The 15,641-nt window shown below is 43.2% G+C and overlaps 3 protein-coding genes across 11 annotated transcripts in view; all 3 read right to left on the bottom strand.

Moving 5' to 3' along the window:
- Positions 1–3,777, bottom strand: part of LOC109138585 (hypothetical protein) — a 12,759-nt gene extending 8,982 nt beyond the window's left edge. Inside the window, exon 1 of one of the 3 annotated variants that reach the window (XM_027284520.1) lies at positions 3,629–3,777. In XM_027284520.1, the coding sequence (XP_027140321.1) occupies positions 3,629–3,674 (46 nt within the window). In that variant the 5' untranslated portion in view covers positions 3,675–3,777. Of the gene's footprint in view, positions 1–194; positions 228–3,628 lie in introns of those variants that run through there. The other 2 variants (XM_027284519.1, XM_027284521.1) reach the window with 2 other exon arrangements.
- A 693-nt stretch (positions 3,778–4,470) lies between these two features.
- Positions 4,471–8,114, bottom strand: LOC104939811 (uncharacterized). 5 transcript variants are annotated; one of them, XM_027284528.1, is made up of 6 exons: positions 7,280–8,114; positions 6,703–7,041; positions 6,298–6,579; positions 5,657–5,743; positions 5,529–5,557; positions 4,471–5,045 (listed from the first exon to the last, which is right to left on the bottom strand). In XM_027284528.1, exons 1-6 carry the CDS (start codon positions 7,323–7,325, stop codon positions 4,986–4,988), a joined length of 843 nt encoding a protein of 280 aa, XP_027140329.1. In that variant the 5' UTR covers positions 7,326–8,114; the 3' UTR covers positions 4,471–4,985. The 5 variants fall into 5 exon arrangements, with proteins under 5 accessions (XP_027140329.1, XP_027140330.1, XP_027140326.1 ...); XM_027284529.1 differs by having other exon boundaries at positions 6,310–6,579; XM_027284525.1 differs by lacking the exons at positions 4,471–5,045; positions 5,529–5,557; positions 5,657–5,743 and adding an exon at positions 5,753–6,146.
- Positions 8,115–10,119: 2,005 nt separating this feature from the next.
- LOC104939813 (uncharacterized) lies at positions 10,120–13,817 on the bottom strand. Of its 3 annotated transcripts, none has more exons than XM_027284530.1 (6): positions 12,322–13,817; positions 11,751–12,083; positions 11,349–11,627; positions 11,066–11,152; positions 10,938–10,966; positions 10,120–10,453 (listed from the first exon to the last, which is right to left on the bottom strand). In XM_027284530.1, the coding sequence occupies exons 1-6, from the start codon at positions 12,365–12,367 to the stop codon at positions 10,394–10,396; spliced, it is 834 nt and encodes a 277-aa protein (XP_027140331.1). In that variant the 5' UTR covers positions 12,368–13,817; the 3' UTR covers positions 10,120–10,393. The 3 variants fall into 3 exon arrangements, with proteins under 3 accessions (XP_027140331.1, XP_027140333.1, XP_027140332.1); XM_027284532.1 differs by having other exon boundaries at positions 10,344–10,453; positions 11,361–11,627; XM_027284531.1 differs by having other exon boundaries at positions 10,344–10,453; positions 11,751–12,080.
- Between the last annotated feature and the right edge of the window lie 1,824 nt (positions 13,818–15,641).

Here is a 15,641-nt window from a genome sequence, read left to right as displayed (position 1 = left end):
TGGACATCGTCCTCATAGGTGACACAGAAACCGACCACACCACCTGATCATTGGCTTGTTTTCAGTCACTGGGAAGATGGAGATATTGTGAGAGAAAGAACAACAAGAGTAAAATTCACTTCATCACTATAATCATAAATTATTGTGATGTTTCACAGTTTGAGCTGAAAACATGATGAATGGAAATACTCAACTGGTAACAACAAACAGAGAAACCACAGAGTCTGGTCTTTTTCTTATGGTCCTGATTCCATTGTTGACAGTCGTAACGTCCAACATCTTCCGTAGTGAACTTCTTTAATAACCAGAGAAAATTTCTGTGTAACACTCAGTCTGTCCTTGATTTAGATTTATCAATCTGTCCGAAGTTAATCAGCTCGACTGCGCTCATCTGACTTGAATCAACTGAACAGCCATGTTGTAACTGTTACAAGTTTTGCTGGATTCGTCTATCACATTTCCACAAGGCAAAGTGACTTTCCTGTCCAGCTCTGACAGTGAAGGAGGGGGGAAGTCTCAGCACTGCTGCTGTTAAGAAGACGAGAGAAAATTGATGAAAGATAAAGTCAAATGAGAAAATGTCTGTTATGTTCATAGTTAGTGTGACGATCATTTCTTTCTCCTTGTTTCCAGGAGTTCACTGAAGTCAGCATGTTAGAAACAAACAGCAGAGTTTGTTTGCTTAGTTTCAATCAAACTGCAGAGCTCATCAAAATATCTTGAATAATATTGATCAAGTTATTTTTAATATATGTGATATATGTATTCTTACCTGTAAACTGAAGCAGCGCTATAAGAATTATTGAAGTGTGCTGTCAAAATTAACGCGTTAATTTTGACGTTAATTTAAAAGAATTAACAGCGTAAAAAAGATTAACCAATTAACGCGGTTTGTTTTACTTCCGGTGGCGGCCGCCATTTGGATGTGGCAAAGTAGAGCTTGTTTTCCCAGATATATTAGTGTGTGTGTGAATGGGTGTATAAGAGGCATAACTGTAAAGCCATCACGGAGACTGGCGCCCTGGGCGGTCCGCCCACATTGCCCATAGCTAAAACCGGCCCTGCTGTTTTAGTTACGGCAGATCTGCCCACATCCAATATGGCGGACACGTTAACGTATCGCAGCACGGACCAACCTGCTCAGTGAGGCGTCTGTGTATATATGTCTATGATCTATCCTAACTAAAAGGAGAGTCTGTGCAATTATGTCTTAGATCTATCAACGAAAATCTGCATAAGTAGAGACTCCTAACTAAGGAGAGTCTATGTATATATGTCCATGATCTATCCTAACTAAAGGAGTCTTGGGTATATATCCTATGTCTATCCTAACTGACAAGGGCTGTGCATAGATGTATATCGAATCTATCCTAACTAAAGGAGAGTTGAACCTGGCGTAGAAGAATGTCTATGATCTATCTAACTAAAGGAGAGTCTGTGCATATATGTCTATGATCTATCCTAACTAAGGAGGAGTCGTGTGCTATATGTCTGAGTATCTAACGAAAGGAGAGTCTGTGCAAGATGTCTAGATCTATCCTAACTAAAGGAGAGTCTGTGCATATATGTCTATGATCTATCCTAACTAAAGGAGAGTCGGTGCCAATATGTCTATGATCTATCCAACGAAGGAGAGTCTGTGCATATATGTCTTGATCTATCCTAACTAAAGGAGAGTCTGTTGGGTAAAGATGGATAAGGACGGACTTGTTAGGGGGAAACATTCAGTTTTAAAAAGGTGCCGCGACGGCTCTTTGGACAAAAACAAGGCAATTGCACAGTTTGCAAAGCCAAATTTAAATTCCACAGAAGTAACACGACTTGAACTATCACCTCAAAGCAAAACCCTGCTGAAACACTCGCACGGGACCAGTGCTACACTACAGGAGTGGGGCACCCCTCAGTATATTTCCTCATTCTGGCTTTTTTTTGTTTGCACTGTGCATATGTGCACACTTAAGCCAATAACATGAATGAATTTCATATCTTTATCTGAGTTTATCTACATGTAATTTGATCTTTACATAAATAAATATTATTATAAGTTCAGTCTCAGAAAAATGCATTTAATTTATTGGATACATTTAGTGATAGATTAATCGCGTTAATCGCGAGTTAATTACAGAAATTTTTACGATTAATTAGTTAATTTTTTTTTATCGATTGACAGCCCTAATTTGAAGTCGACCATGGTGACTCTCTGTCTCTCTTCTTCTTCTGTCTCTGGACGTGTCTAAGTCGTGCTTTAGTAGAGAGCTGCTAACGTCTACTTCCTGTGGTTACTGTGTATGTCACTTCCTCACAGCGACTCTTAGTCTGTTTTAGATTTTCGTCTCTCTGAATTTCTTGTAGACGTACAAACAGCCAAAAACTCAACAAAACATTTTGAAATGTAGTTTTCTCTCAGGAAAAGAATCTGTTTTCTGCATTCATGGAGCCAATCTAACGCTGCAACAAGGCAACTATGTGAGACTCAAGTTCACACTGTGTACAGTCACATGGTGTGTACGTGTTAATCACATGTTTCTTTTCATGAGAAAAAAAAGAGGAAGTTGTGTGTCTGAAGACTGTTAGTTCAGATAAATGTTTGCATGAACGCAGCTTGTTTTCTTCAGATAGTGTTTATTAAACAGACAGGATTCATGGTGATGTTTGACAGCACACATGAACAGACAGGTGAAGAGTCAAACCCTCTCCAGCACACTTTGACTCTTGATGTCCATGGTGCAACATGTTGATGCTGCAGCAGCCTCTTCCATCTTGCAGTCCTTTTTCAGAAACTGAACGGGAAGTGTTTTTTTAGAATGTGGTCAACGAGCAGCAGAGCTCTGAGCGGTTAACACCCTCGAATGATGAGCAGACACACATCACAAACACATCCAAAGATGGGCAAAGATGTGGAGCGTGGGTGGAGCTGAATGAAGCCTGGTTGCTCAAACAACGTGTGACGACACCCAACTGTCAATCAAACCTGCTGTGCTCTTAATTCTGCATCTTTAAGTTTAAGCTCTCTTTTTTTGTACCAGGCTTGTAAACATGTTATTCTGCTCTCAAGTTTTAACATGGGGACTCTTGACTGCAGCCAGCTTCAAGTGGACGTTGAGAGACTGCAGTTTTTGGCACTTCCTCTCGTCTTCACTTCACAGTGATGGAGGTCGCCGCTCGACCACAAGCTGTGTGACTCAGTCACGACTCTGAGAAACGACTCTACCTGCAGCTGGTCGGGCGTGATTTTTCCTCCTGTACGGCCCCATGCATTTAAAAATCCTTCTTACTGTACGCATACTATACACCCTTTGCGTATAAACGTGACAACTTTGTATGTTGTAATGACATTAAACTGATGTTGTGGCTCCACAGGCCTGACGTCACGCTGAGGCAGCCAATCAGACGCTCGGATCGGAAAAACCTCCACAGTGAGTTATAACGAGAAACTTATCACGTGATAACGAGACACGTGATAAAAGTTGTCTGGCATGGCAGCAATACACTTCCATATTCACTGAACTCAGCATGTTAGAAAACAAACAGCAGAGTTGTTGTCTTAGTTCAATCAAACTGAGCTCATCAAATATCTTTAATAATATTGATCAATTATTTTTAATATATGTGATATTGTATTCTTAACCTGTAAACTGAAGCAGCGCTATAAGAATCCATTTGAAGTCGACCATGGTGACTCTCTGTCTCTCTTCTTCTTCTGTCTCTGGACTGTCTAAAGTCGTGCTTTAGTAGAGAGCTGCTGCGTCTACTTCCTGTGGTTACTGTGATGTCACTTCCTCACAGCGACTCTTAGTCTGTTTTAGATTTTCGTCTCTCTGAATTCTTGTAGACTACAAACAGCCAAAAACTCAACAAAACATTTTGAAATGTAGTTTTCTCTCAGGAAAAGAATCGTTTCTGCATTCATGGAGCCAATCTAACGCTGCAAACAGAAAACTATGTGGAAGTCAAGTTCACCTGTGTACAGTCACATGGTGTGTACGTGTTAATCACGTGTTTCCTTTGACGAGAAAAACAAGAGGAAGTTGGACGTGTGAAAACTGTTAGTTCAGTTCAAATGTTTGTTATAATGCAGCTTGGAGAGTCAAACTCCTCGTCCAGCACACTTTGACATCTATTCCTTGTTCAGGTATTCGTCCCAGTTTTGGTGCAGGGGCGACTCTAGGATCAGAACTAGAGGGGGCCTCAGCCCCTCATGAGAATGTGACATGTATACGGTGCCTTAAAGTCTTTAACCCTCCTGCTCAATCACTCATTTCTTTGGACAACAATAAATATATTGATTTAATATTTAAAGCAGAGGCTCTGATCCCGGGGACCCTGATCCTTCAGGCCCCTGTGCTTGTGCCCTGTTGGCCCGTTCATTAATCCATCTATGGCAAAGAAAATCCACCTTCCATTAAGAAAGCCATGACACAGTTAGTACATTAAGAAATGACAAAACACAGTGTAGAACTGAATGTTAAACATTTCTTTATTTGCAGATTCTATAATTATCATAGAAAATAAAGACAAAACTCTGAGTGAATCCATTAAGACTCAAAGCTCATTCAAGCCAAACACACATTGGACTCTTAACAAACATGTTACCAACAACAAAAAAGCTAACAGGTGAATTTAAATGAGTTCATCTTGAATGAAGACGTGCGCTCAAGCTGTAGCTTCAACACTGATCAGTTCATCTTAAAGTCAGGACTAAATGATTTGGTCAGAAGCAAATTTAAGGAAGTTAAACAAGAGTTAAAAGCTCTTTCCAGTTCAAACAGTTCAAATCCAGCTGCTGTGTTCTGAACTGACTGCAGATGAGAAAAGTTTTTACAACAGATGCAGAAAAAGACAAAAACTAAAATAATAAGTCTCTCAAAATGATCTTAGGATGTTTTTGTGACTTCAAATCTTCATCTACTCATGGAAAACATGCTGAGCTGATGTACAAGTTGTTGATGGGTGGAGTCTGATGGAGGCAGAAGTGTTGCTCAAACTCAAACAGAAGATGTGACGTTCTCATAGTTCACTGCACCATCATCTTCATCATCAGCCACCTGTGAAAAACAACAGGACACGATCAAAGCCGCACTCTGAAACACTCAAACTGACAACTGTCCAATCCCAATCCCACTTCTCTGATCTGCAGGGCGGCTGTAGCTCAGGATTGTCTCGTAATCAGAGGACCAGCTGAAGTGTCCTCGAGCAAGATGTTGAACCCCGGTGTGTGAATGTGATTGTGCTCTGAACGTATGGCTGAATGTGACAAGTGTTGTAAAAGTGCACTGAGTGCTCGCTCCATCATGATTCAGTGAACATCTGTAAAATAACGGTGTTTCTCCGCAGAACTATTAGTATCATCACTTTATTGAAGGTGTTTGATCGTAATAATTCAGTAAAATAATGATGATTCTCTGCAAACTGCAAACTGAAATCTCAGTGAATGTATAGTTTTGACATTTATTTGAATGATGATATTTGACTTCATTTTACAGTGATTTGACCGTTTCTTTGTTTTGTTTCTTTACTATAAAAATCACCATGTTTTCATCCGTCTGTGTTTTTCTCCCTGAAAAGACAAGAGAAAGATTCAACTTTAGTTTCCACAGTGAAAATCCAGATTCATCCAAACTTCTTGTTTCTGAGTTTCATCAGTGAAAGTTCTCACCTTTAGTTCTTGTCCACATGCTGACTGCCACCACGATTATTATGAGAGCTGCTAAACCCACAGACACGATGATGAACCTCAACAAACCTGGAAAGAGAACGACAACATCAAAATATTCAGCAGTTTGAAAGAGGAGAGTCAAAGAGAAGTGAGATATGTTACATATATACATGACACACAATGCAGAAGTGTGTCAGGATGGAAAGGTTCTTCTGTTTGCATGTCTTTGTGAACTAAGAATAACTCCACCCACACAGAGACACAGAATACAGTAACAGATATAAAAATGTTGAGTCACTACCTGAATCATCACTGATTGGAGACGCTGTCATGATGGTTTCTCTTTTCATGCTGCTGTCAGTTGTTGGTGCTGTTGTTGGTTTGGTTTTGGGTTTTGTAGCCGTAGTCGTTGTAGTAGTTGTTGTTTTTCTTTTCCGTGGTGGTTTGGTTTTGGGTTCTGTTCTTGGTTTTGTTTTTCTTGTGTCGTCACCTGAACAGATGAAAACAACTCAACAAAGTGTTCAGTACAAACTTGTGTTGTGATGTAATATTCAAACTTCAAATCCATAAAATCAACAAATATTTCAGGTAATTATTCACGTCAGTCTGAAGTGACTTTAAACAGCTCAACATATTCTCACCTGGTTTCTCACCTGAGGGCTGAAGTCTGAAGGGAAACAGCTGCACTTTGTCACCATCAGTCACTTCACACTTCAATAAGTCAGAGTTTGATGTGTGAATGAAATGAGAAGACTGAAAGGTCACAGAGGCAGAGCAGAGAGACTGTGATGTCTGCACATCTTTGTTATATTCATCCACATTGTTACCATTATACAGCCACTTCACTGTGCGTCTACACCATCCTTCAAATGTCGACACTGAACAGGACCACTCCACCTGATCAGTGTTCTTGTGTTCAGTCACTGGTGAAGATGGAGATATTGTGAGAGAAAGACAACAAGAGTAAAATTCACTTCATCACTATAATCATAATTATTGTGATGTTTCACAGTTTGAGCAGAAAACATGATGATGGAAATACTCACTGGTAACAACAGACAGATAAACCACATAGAGATAACTTGGTCCTTGTCTTGATTTCCATTGTTGACAGTCGTAACGTCCAGCATCTTCGTGTGTGACCTTCTTTATAACCAGAGAACATTTCTGTCTAACACTCAGTCTGTCTGATTTAGATTTATCAATCTGATTGAACTTGATCTGTCCAAGTTCAATCAGCGCTACTGTTGCTCTCTGACTTGAATAACTGAAGAGCCATGTTGTACTGTTACAGTTTTTCTGATCGTCTATCACATTTCCACAAGGCAAAGTGACTTCCTGTCCAGCTCTGACAGTGAAGGAGGGGGGAAGTCCTTCAGCTGCTGCTGTTAAGAAGACGAGAGAAAATGATGAAAGATAAAGTCAAATGAGAAAATGTCTGTTATGTTCATAGTTAGTGTGACGATCATTTCTTCATCCTTGTTTCCAGGAGTTCACTGAACTCAGCATGTTAGAAACAAACAGCAGAGTTTGTTGTCTTAGTTCAATCAAACTGAGCTCATCAAATATCTTTAATAATATTGATCAAGTTATTTTTAATATATGTGATATATGTATTCTTACCTGTAAACTGAAGCAGCGCTATAAGAATCCATTTGAAGTCGACCATGGTGACTCTCTGTCTCTCTTCTTCTTCTGTCTCTGGACTGTCTAAAGTCGTGCTTTAGTAGAGAGCTGCTGCGTCTACTTCCTGTGGTTACTGTGATGTCACTTCCTCACAGTGACTTTATATTTTTGTCTTTATGTGAAGTTCACACTGTGTCTGGTCCCACGGTGTGTATGTGACAGTGACGTGTTTCTCAGGGTGAAGAAGGGGAAGTTGTGTGACTGTTAGTTCAGATAAATGTTTGCATGAACGCAGCTTGTTTTCTTCAGATAGTGTTTATTAGAAACAGACAGGATTCATGGTGATGTTTGACAGCACACATGAACAGACAGGTGAAGAGTCAAACTCCTCGTCCAGCACACTTTGACTCTTGATGTCCATGGTGCAACATGTTGATGCTGCAGCAGCTGGGAAACAACACAGATCAGATCATATTTACTGCTCTGAGACCTGTTGGTTCCTCATTGTATCTTTGCAGCCATTTTTCTCAGAGACGTGAAGGAGAAGTGTTTTCGTGAGAATGTGGGTTAGTGTTGTACTGAAGGGTTGTGGTTGAGGTCAGGTTGGTTGGAAGGCTCAGAGATAAGATGGTGACCAGGGCTGGCGGTGGCAAAATCTAAGAAGTGGGCTGCAAACTGTTACGCAATGACCGTGAGAACAAATGAACTCTTTTCACATGCTCTCACGCCACACGTCCATCAACCTACAGATTCATGTTTCACTTTCCTCCTGACGGTCTGAAGAACTCACTGCTGCACGGTGCTGCTTGTCTGTCTTTGCTGTCCTGTCTGCAGCGTCAGTAGTTATCAGTTTTTGACTGTGTCACTGACCTGCTGTGTGACTCAGTCAGACTCTCTTGGTGTGCAGCAGTCTGCAGAGAAAGCACAGGAGACACAATCAGAGCTGCAGGATAGGGAGCAGAATGTGGAACAGGATCAAGCAGTGTCTCAATAACAAGCGTCGACATAACAGAGAAGAGCATGGTAAGTGCAAGCCTTGCACATCAGCAAATAGATACAAACGACAAATAAAAGCGTCAGGCCTCAGCTATGAGAAATGTTACTCTTTACATCAAATTAAAGTCGGTTTGGTCACTGGGAGAAGTGACATTTCCCCTCCGACACTATCTTTTTAACGTCGAGCTGACAGCTGTTAGCCTTATGAGCCCGCAGTCCTCCAAAGACTGCTTTGACAGTCGGTTCCCTCTCATGAGTTCATTTTTGAGAAAACAGCTTCACAGGTGTGTGTTGATCCGAACGTGGTGAGCACACACACGGCCGATGTCTTCAGCGTGTGTCACGACCTCAGACACACATCTGGTGGACTCGAATGCACGACTCTAGAGCTGATGAAGATGTAACAAAAGGGTATTTATTGGTCCAAAAAGCAATCAAACAAAAGGCGCTCTCAAGGAGAAGAATAAGTGCAAACAAAAAGGCTCTTAAGGGAAATCCAAAAATGACACAAACTTCCATCAAAACATGAAAAAAAAAAAAAACAATACTCTGCTACAAACTGAACAAGACGAAGTGGCAAAGACAAAGGGAGACGAGGACTATTTATACATGACGTGAGTGACAACAGGTGGAACCAATCAGGGGCGGGGCAAACAATTACAAAGGCGGGAAAATCACTCAAAGGGAGGAAGTCAGGGTGTGAAATGGGAGGGAAAAGGTGAGTACAAAATAAGACAGGAAGTGCTGAAGGCACGGTGTTCATGACATACAGGACTAAACATGAAACACTAAACATGGACATGACTGAAATGAACACAACTGACGAGACACAACAGTGTGTCATGCTTTTGGGGACGAGCCACCCAACTGATGCTGACATGAAGGCTGCTCTCCATGGTGCTGAAAGCTTGAGCGCCTTCAGCACCACGGAGAGCAGCCTTCATGTCAGCATCACTTCGCTGTGATTGGCCGCCTTGTCCAGCGGCATCACCACCTAATTCCTAGTGGCTAATGTTATTCAGCAATAATTTTAGCATTGGTCGCTAATGTTAGCAAATAGCTTGTCTTTACTCTGCTGTCTCTGTCTGTCATTTTAGACAAGTTCAAATTAAGTGCCAATAACTGCTAAAATGGCCGCAGGTCGGCTTTTGCCTGCTGGCCCCTCCCCCCTCTCCTCCTTCAGGCAGGCTTAAGGGTTGCCAAGCAACCAGGACCTAATCAGCAGAGCAGTTACTGCACCTGTTAGAATGTCAGTTGGGAATGCTGACAGAGAGAGAGAGAAAATGCTGAGACCATCCCTCGAAGAGGAAGGATCTCTGGCCAAACCGTATGTCCAATCATTGAACCGGCTTAACTTTGAGCATGCTGAGCCCTTCCTGAATGTTTACATATTTGTTTTGGTCAATAAAGTGAAGAAATGTGCCGTTTACATCAATTCAGAGAAACGTTACTTCTGCTTTCCTCCAGAAAATTTCCTGCCTTTTTAACATGGCAGTCTATGAGGCTGTCGATCAGTGTTGTTGCCGCATCTTTGCGTCTCCCGCCAAAACTATATATCTCACAGTTTTCGCAGGCGAATGTGAGTGAGACGACAAATTTTCCTACGTTTCTACGTATAAATGATTTCTGTAGCTTGACATTTGCGGCCACAATCGCAGTTTACAAATTTACCTTTTCGACTAATTTTTCTCTCCCTCTCCACTGTAGCGATGACATCACTCACTCTAGCTCTCGGAAATTTTCGCAATGCACACCCATTCATTTTTTGGCGTGGTTTTTGGCGATTTTTGGCAAAACCGTTTGCCGAAACTCTTAGAAAAGTCATAGCACACCGATCCTGGCCGAGCTGCACGTTTTGATACCCGTTTTGTGTATGTGCGACAAAAACTCTGGGAGGAGTAGCGTGACAAAAAAACGGCGTAGGAATAATAAGCAAAAGAAGAAGCGCGGTGGATAACATATAGTGTGCTTTCAGGCACACTCAATAAGTCTCTCAAAATGATCTTAGGATGTTTTTGTGACTTCAAATCTTCATCTACTCATGGAAAACATGCTGAGCTGATGTACAAGTTGTTGATGGGTGGAGTCTGACGGAGGCAGAAGTGTTGCTCCAACTCAAACAGAAGATGTGACGTTCTCATAGTTCACTGCACCATCATCTTCATCATCAGCCACCTGTGAAAAACAACAGGACACGATCAAAGCCGCACTCTGAAACACTCAAACTGACAACTGTCCAATCCCAATCCCACTTCTCTGATCTGCAGGGCGGCTGTAGCTCAGGATTGTCTCGTAATCAGAGGACCAGCTGAAGTGTCCTCGAGCAAGATGTTGAACCCGGTGTGTGAATGTGATTGTGCTCTGAACGTATGGCTGAATGTGACAAGTGTTGTAAAAGTGCACTGAGTGCTCGCTCCATCATGATTCAGTGAACATCTGTAAAATAACGGTGTTTCTCCGCAGAACTATTAGTATCATCACTTTATTGAAGGTGTTTGATCGTAATAATTCAGTAAAATAACGATGATTCTCTGCAAACTGCAAACTGAAATCTCAGTGAATGTATAGTTTTGACATTTATTTGAATGATGATATTTGACTTTCATTTTACAGTGATTTGACCGTTTCTTTGTTTTGTTTCTTTACTATAAAAACTCACCATGTTTTCATCCGTCTGTGTTTTTCTCCCTGAAAAGACAAGAGAAAGATTCCACTTTAGTTTCCACAGTAAAAATCCAGATTCATCCAAACTTCTTGTTTCTGAGTTTCATCAGTGAAAGTTCTCACCTTTAGTTCTTGTCCACACGCTGACTGCCACCATGATTATTATGAGAGCTGCTAAACCCACAGGCATGATGATGAACCTCCACAAACCTGGAAAGAGAACGACAACATCAAAATATTCAGCAGTTTGAAAGAGGAGAGTAAAAGAGAAGTGAGATATGTTGTATCAGTACAAACTTGTGTTGTGATGTAATATTCAAACTTCAAATCCATAAAATCAACAAATATTTCAGGTAATTATTCACGTCAGTCTGAAGTGACTTTAAACAGCTCAACATATTCTCACCTGGTTTCTCACCTGAGGGCTGAAGTCTGAAGGGAAACAGCTGCACTTTGTCACCATCAGTCACTTCACACTTCAATAAGTCAGAGTTTGATGTGTGAATGAAATGAGAAGACTGAAAGGTCACAGAGGCAGAGCAGGGAGACTGTGATGTCTGCAGATCATTGTTATCTTCATCCACATTGTTACCGACATACAGCCACTTCACTGTGTAATAACACCATCCATATGATGACACAGAACAGGACCACTCCACCTGATCAATGATCTCGTGTTCAGTCACTGGTGAAGATGGAGATATTGTGAGAGAAAGACAACAAGAGTAAAATTCACTTCATCACTATAATCATAATTATTGTGATGTTTCACAGTTTGAGCTGAAAACATGATGATGGAAATACTCACTGGTAACAACAGACAGATAAACCACATAGAGATAACCTGGTCTTTGTCCTGATTTCCATTGTTGACAGTAGTAACGTCCAGCATCTTCATGTGTGACATTCCTTATAACCAGAGAACATTTCTGTCTAACACTCAGTCTGTCTGATTTAGATTTGCCATGTTCAGCAATTTGTCCAAGTCTAATCAGCTGTACTGCTTCTGTTTTTCTTGGTTGCATGAACACCCATGTTGTACTGTCACAGTTTTGCTGATCGTCTGTCACATTTTCACAAGGCAAAGTGACTTCCTGTCCAGCTCTGACAGTGAAGGAGGGGGGAAGTCCTTCAGCTGCTGCTGTTAAGAAGACGAGAGAAAATGATGAAAGATAAAGTCAAATGAGAAAATGTCTGTTATGTTCATAGTTAGTGTGACGATCATTTCTTCATCCTTGTTTCCAGGAGTTCACTGAACTCAGCATGTTAGAAACAAACAGCAGAGTTTGTTGTCTTAGTTCAATCAAACTGAGCTCATCAAATATCTTTAATAATATTGATCAAGTTATTTTTAATATATGTGATATATGTATTCTTACCTGTAAACTGAAGCAGCGCTATAAGAATCCATTTGAAGTCGACCATGGTGACTCTCTGTCTCTCTTCTTCTTCTGTCTCTGGACTGTCTAAAGTCGTGCTTTAGTAGAGAGCTGCTGCGTCTACTTCCTGTGGTTACTGTGATGTCACTTCCTCACAGCGACTCTTAGTCTGTTTTAGATTTTCGTCTCTCTGAATTTCTTGTAGACGTACAAACAGCCAAAAACTCAACAAAACATTTTTGAAATGTAGTTTTCTCTCAGGAAAAGAATCTGTTTCTGCATTCATGGAGCCAATCTAACGCTGCAACAAGCAAACTATGTGGAGACTCAAGTTCACACTGTGTACAGTCACATGGTGTGTACGTGTCAATCACATGTTTCTTTTGACGAGAAAAAAAAGGGGAAGTTGTGTGATTGTTAGTTCAGATAAATGTTTGCATGAACGCAGCTTGTTTTCTTCAGATAGTGTTTATTAGAAACAGACAGGATTCATGGTGATGTTTGACAGCACACATGAACAGACAGGTGAAGAGTCAAACTCCTCGTCCAGCACACTTTGACTCTTGATGTCCATGGTGCAACATGTTGATGCTGCAGCAGCCTCTTCCATCTTTGCAGTCCTTTTTCAGACAACTGAACGGGAAATGTTTTTTTAGAATGTGGTTAACAAGAGCAGCAGAGCTCTGAGCGGTTAACACTTGAAATAACCACATGAAGATGCAGACATGCAAACAGACATTTCATTAGTCCCTATTTTAACTTTGCTCTTTACTTTAAAAATATAAGATTACATATAGAGGTACATGTAGTGCTGTGGCGTCTTGTGTTGAAAGAAGTTGTGAGATGTCACATGAGGAGTTGGAAAAGAGGCTATGAATAAAATGAAACATGACGTATGACATGTTGAAAAACAAAAATCGAAATCTGGAAATGTAATATAAATAATGATAATAATAATAAATTCAGGGGTGGGGGGTGGGGAGTGTTGGGCTTGCAGAGGCAAAATCTAAGAAGTGGAGACAGAATGCTGAGACTAGGCTGGACGTGGCAGGTAAAAATCTCAAGGTGGAGCAAAACCGATCTGTTAGTAACAGATGCGAGCACAAGAAAAGACAAAATAAAAGAAACAGTTTACAGCTGTAGCGATGGCCCGTATTAGTATTACCGTATTACCCCATACTTCCGGAGCACCCCCCACAGGACTCTGCAAGGGACACAGTCGAACGCCTTCTCCAAGTCCACAAAGTACATATAGACTGGTTGGGCGAACTCCCATGCACCCTACAGGACCGCACTAAGTGTATAGAGCTGGCCCACAGTTCCACGACCAGGAAGAAAACCGCACTGCTCCTGCTGAATCCGAGGTTCGTCAATCTTGCAGACCCTCCTCTCCAGGACCCCCGAAAAGACCTTCCCGGGGAGGCTGAGGAGTGTGATCCCCCTATAGTTGGAGCACACCCTCCGGTCCCCCTTTTTGAAGAGGGGAACCACCACCCCGGTCTGCCAATCCAGGGGCACTGCCCCCGATGTCCACATGATGTTGCAGAGACGTATCAATCAAGAACTCAGGGCGGACCTCATCCACCCCCAGGGCCTTGCCACAGAGGAGCTTTTTGACTACCTCAGCGATCTCAGCCCCAGAGATAGGCGAGACCGCCACGGGGTCCCCAGACTCTGCCTCCTCAGTGGAAGACGTGCTGGTGGGATTGAGGAGGTCTTCGAGGTATTCCCCCCACCGACCTAAAATGTCCCACCCCGCCCCCACTGAACACAGTGTTGACAGTGCACTGCTTCCCCCGCCTGAGCCGTCGGATGGTGGTCCAGAACCTCCTCAAAGCCGTTCGAAGGTCGTTCTCCATGGCCTCAACGAACTACTCCAACGCCCAAGTTTTTTCCTCTGCAACCACTGAGGCAACACTCTGCTTGGCACGTCGATACCCATCAGCTGCTTCAGTCCCACAGGCCAAAAAGGTTCTGTAGGACTCCTTCTTCAGCTTGACGGCATCCCTCACCGCTGGTGTCCACCAGCAGGTTCAGGGGCTGTCGCCGCGACAAGCGCCAACCACCTTACGGCCACAGGTCCGGTCAGCTGCCTCGACAATGGAGGCACGGAACAAGCTCTCCTGGATCGGGTTCAGATCAGGGGGGCCGTTCCTCTCAGGTCTCACTATTGCTGCCCACGTGAGCATTGAAGTCCCCCAGGAGGACGAGGGAGTCCCCAGAGGGAGCGCTCTCCAGCACCCCCTCCAAAGACTCCAAAAAGGGTGGGTACCCTGAAATGCCGTTCGGTGCATGGACACAGACGACAGTCAGGACCCGTCCCCCCCACCCGAAGGCGAAGGGAGGCTACCCTCTCGTCCACTGGGGTGAACCCCAACGTACATGCACCGAGCTGCCGAGAAAAAAGCATTCCCACCCCCGCTCTGCACCTCTCGCCGGGGGGAACTCCAGAGTGGTACAGCGTCCAACCCCTCTCAAGGAAACTGGTTCCGGAGCCCACACTGTGCGTCGAAGCGAGCCCGGAACCTCTCGACCTTGCGCACCAGCTCAGGCTCCTTCCCCGCTAGAGAGGTGATGTTCCACGTCCCCAGAGCCAGCTTCGGCAGCGGGGGGTCGGACCGCCAGGGTCCCTGCCTCTGACTGCTGCCCAACTCAGCGGGAAGGAGGGCCCATGTCAGCATTTCGGGCTGTGCCCGGCCGGGCCCCATGGGTGAAGGCCCGGTCACCAGGCGCTCGCAAACGAGCCCCTTCCCCAGGCCTGGCTCCAGGGAGGGACCTTGGTGACCCACGTCCGGGCAAGGGAGACCCGGCTCCATTGATATTCATATTCATCAGGGGGGTTTGAGCTGCGCTTTGTCTGATCCCTCACCTAGGACCTGATTGCCATGGGTGACCCTACCAGGGACATGAAGCCCCCGACAACATAGCTCCTGGGATCATTGGAACACACAAACCCCTCCACCACGGTAAGGTGGCAGCTCCAGGAGGGGTTCAGATTATATTAATCGTTAAAGTTATGCAGGATTAAGAGCGTGGACGCTTTAATTGACAGGTGCGTGTCGTTACAGGTGACTTGTTTGAGCTTCATTCAGCTCCACCAACGATTCCCTGCTTTGCCTATTTTTGGATGAACCAGGAGGCAGGACTACTACCTGTGGGTGACGTGATGGAGACTGCGTCCATGTTTCATACGGTCTATGGTTATCACTTGATCCTGTAACTTCTCATGCAGTGCTGCCATCAGTCCAGGTTTAATTTGTCTGCACTGTTCTTATGAAAACCTAAATCTTTGATACATATTCCCTTGGTTCTTATATTCT

Source organism: Larimichthys crocea, chromosome XI (genome assembly GCF_000972845.2).
Source record: "Larimichthys crocea isolate SSNF chromosome XI, L_crocea_2.0, whole genome shotgun sequence".
In the NCBI taxonomy this organism is placed as follows: Eukaryota; Metazoa; Chordata; class Actinopteri; family Sciaenidae; genus Larimichthys; species Larimichthys crocea.
The sequence above is the reverse complement of the archived record's forward strand: the minus strand, read 5'-3'. Positions and strand labels throughout refer to the sequence as shown.

Coding starts and splice junctions, on each gene's coding strand:
- LOC104939813 (XM_027284530.1), bottom strand. CDS start 12,367: ATGGTCGACTTCAAATGGATTCTTATAGCGCTGCTTCAGTTTACAG. Junction 12,084..12,321: donor AGCGCTGCTTCAGTTTACAG/GTAAGAATACAT, acceptor TCTTCTTAACAG/CAGCAGCTGAAGGACTTCCC. Junction 10,454..10,937: donor CACAGACGGATGAAAACATG/GTGAGTTTTTAT, acceptor TGTTTTTCACAG/GTGGCTGATGATGAAGATGA.
- LOC104939811 (XM_027284525.1), bottom strand. CDS start 7,325: ATGGTCGACTTCAAATGGATTCTTATAGCGCTGCTTCAGTTTACAG. Junction 7,042..7,279: donor AGCGCTGCTTCAGTTTACAG/GTAAGAATACAT, acceptor TCTTCTTAACAG/CAGCAGCTGAAGGACTTCCC. Junction 6,147..6,297: donor GCCCTCAGGTGAGAAACCAG/GTGAGAATATGT, acceptor TCATCTGTTCAG/GTGACGACACAAGAAAAACA.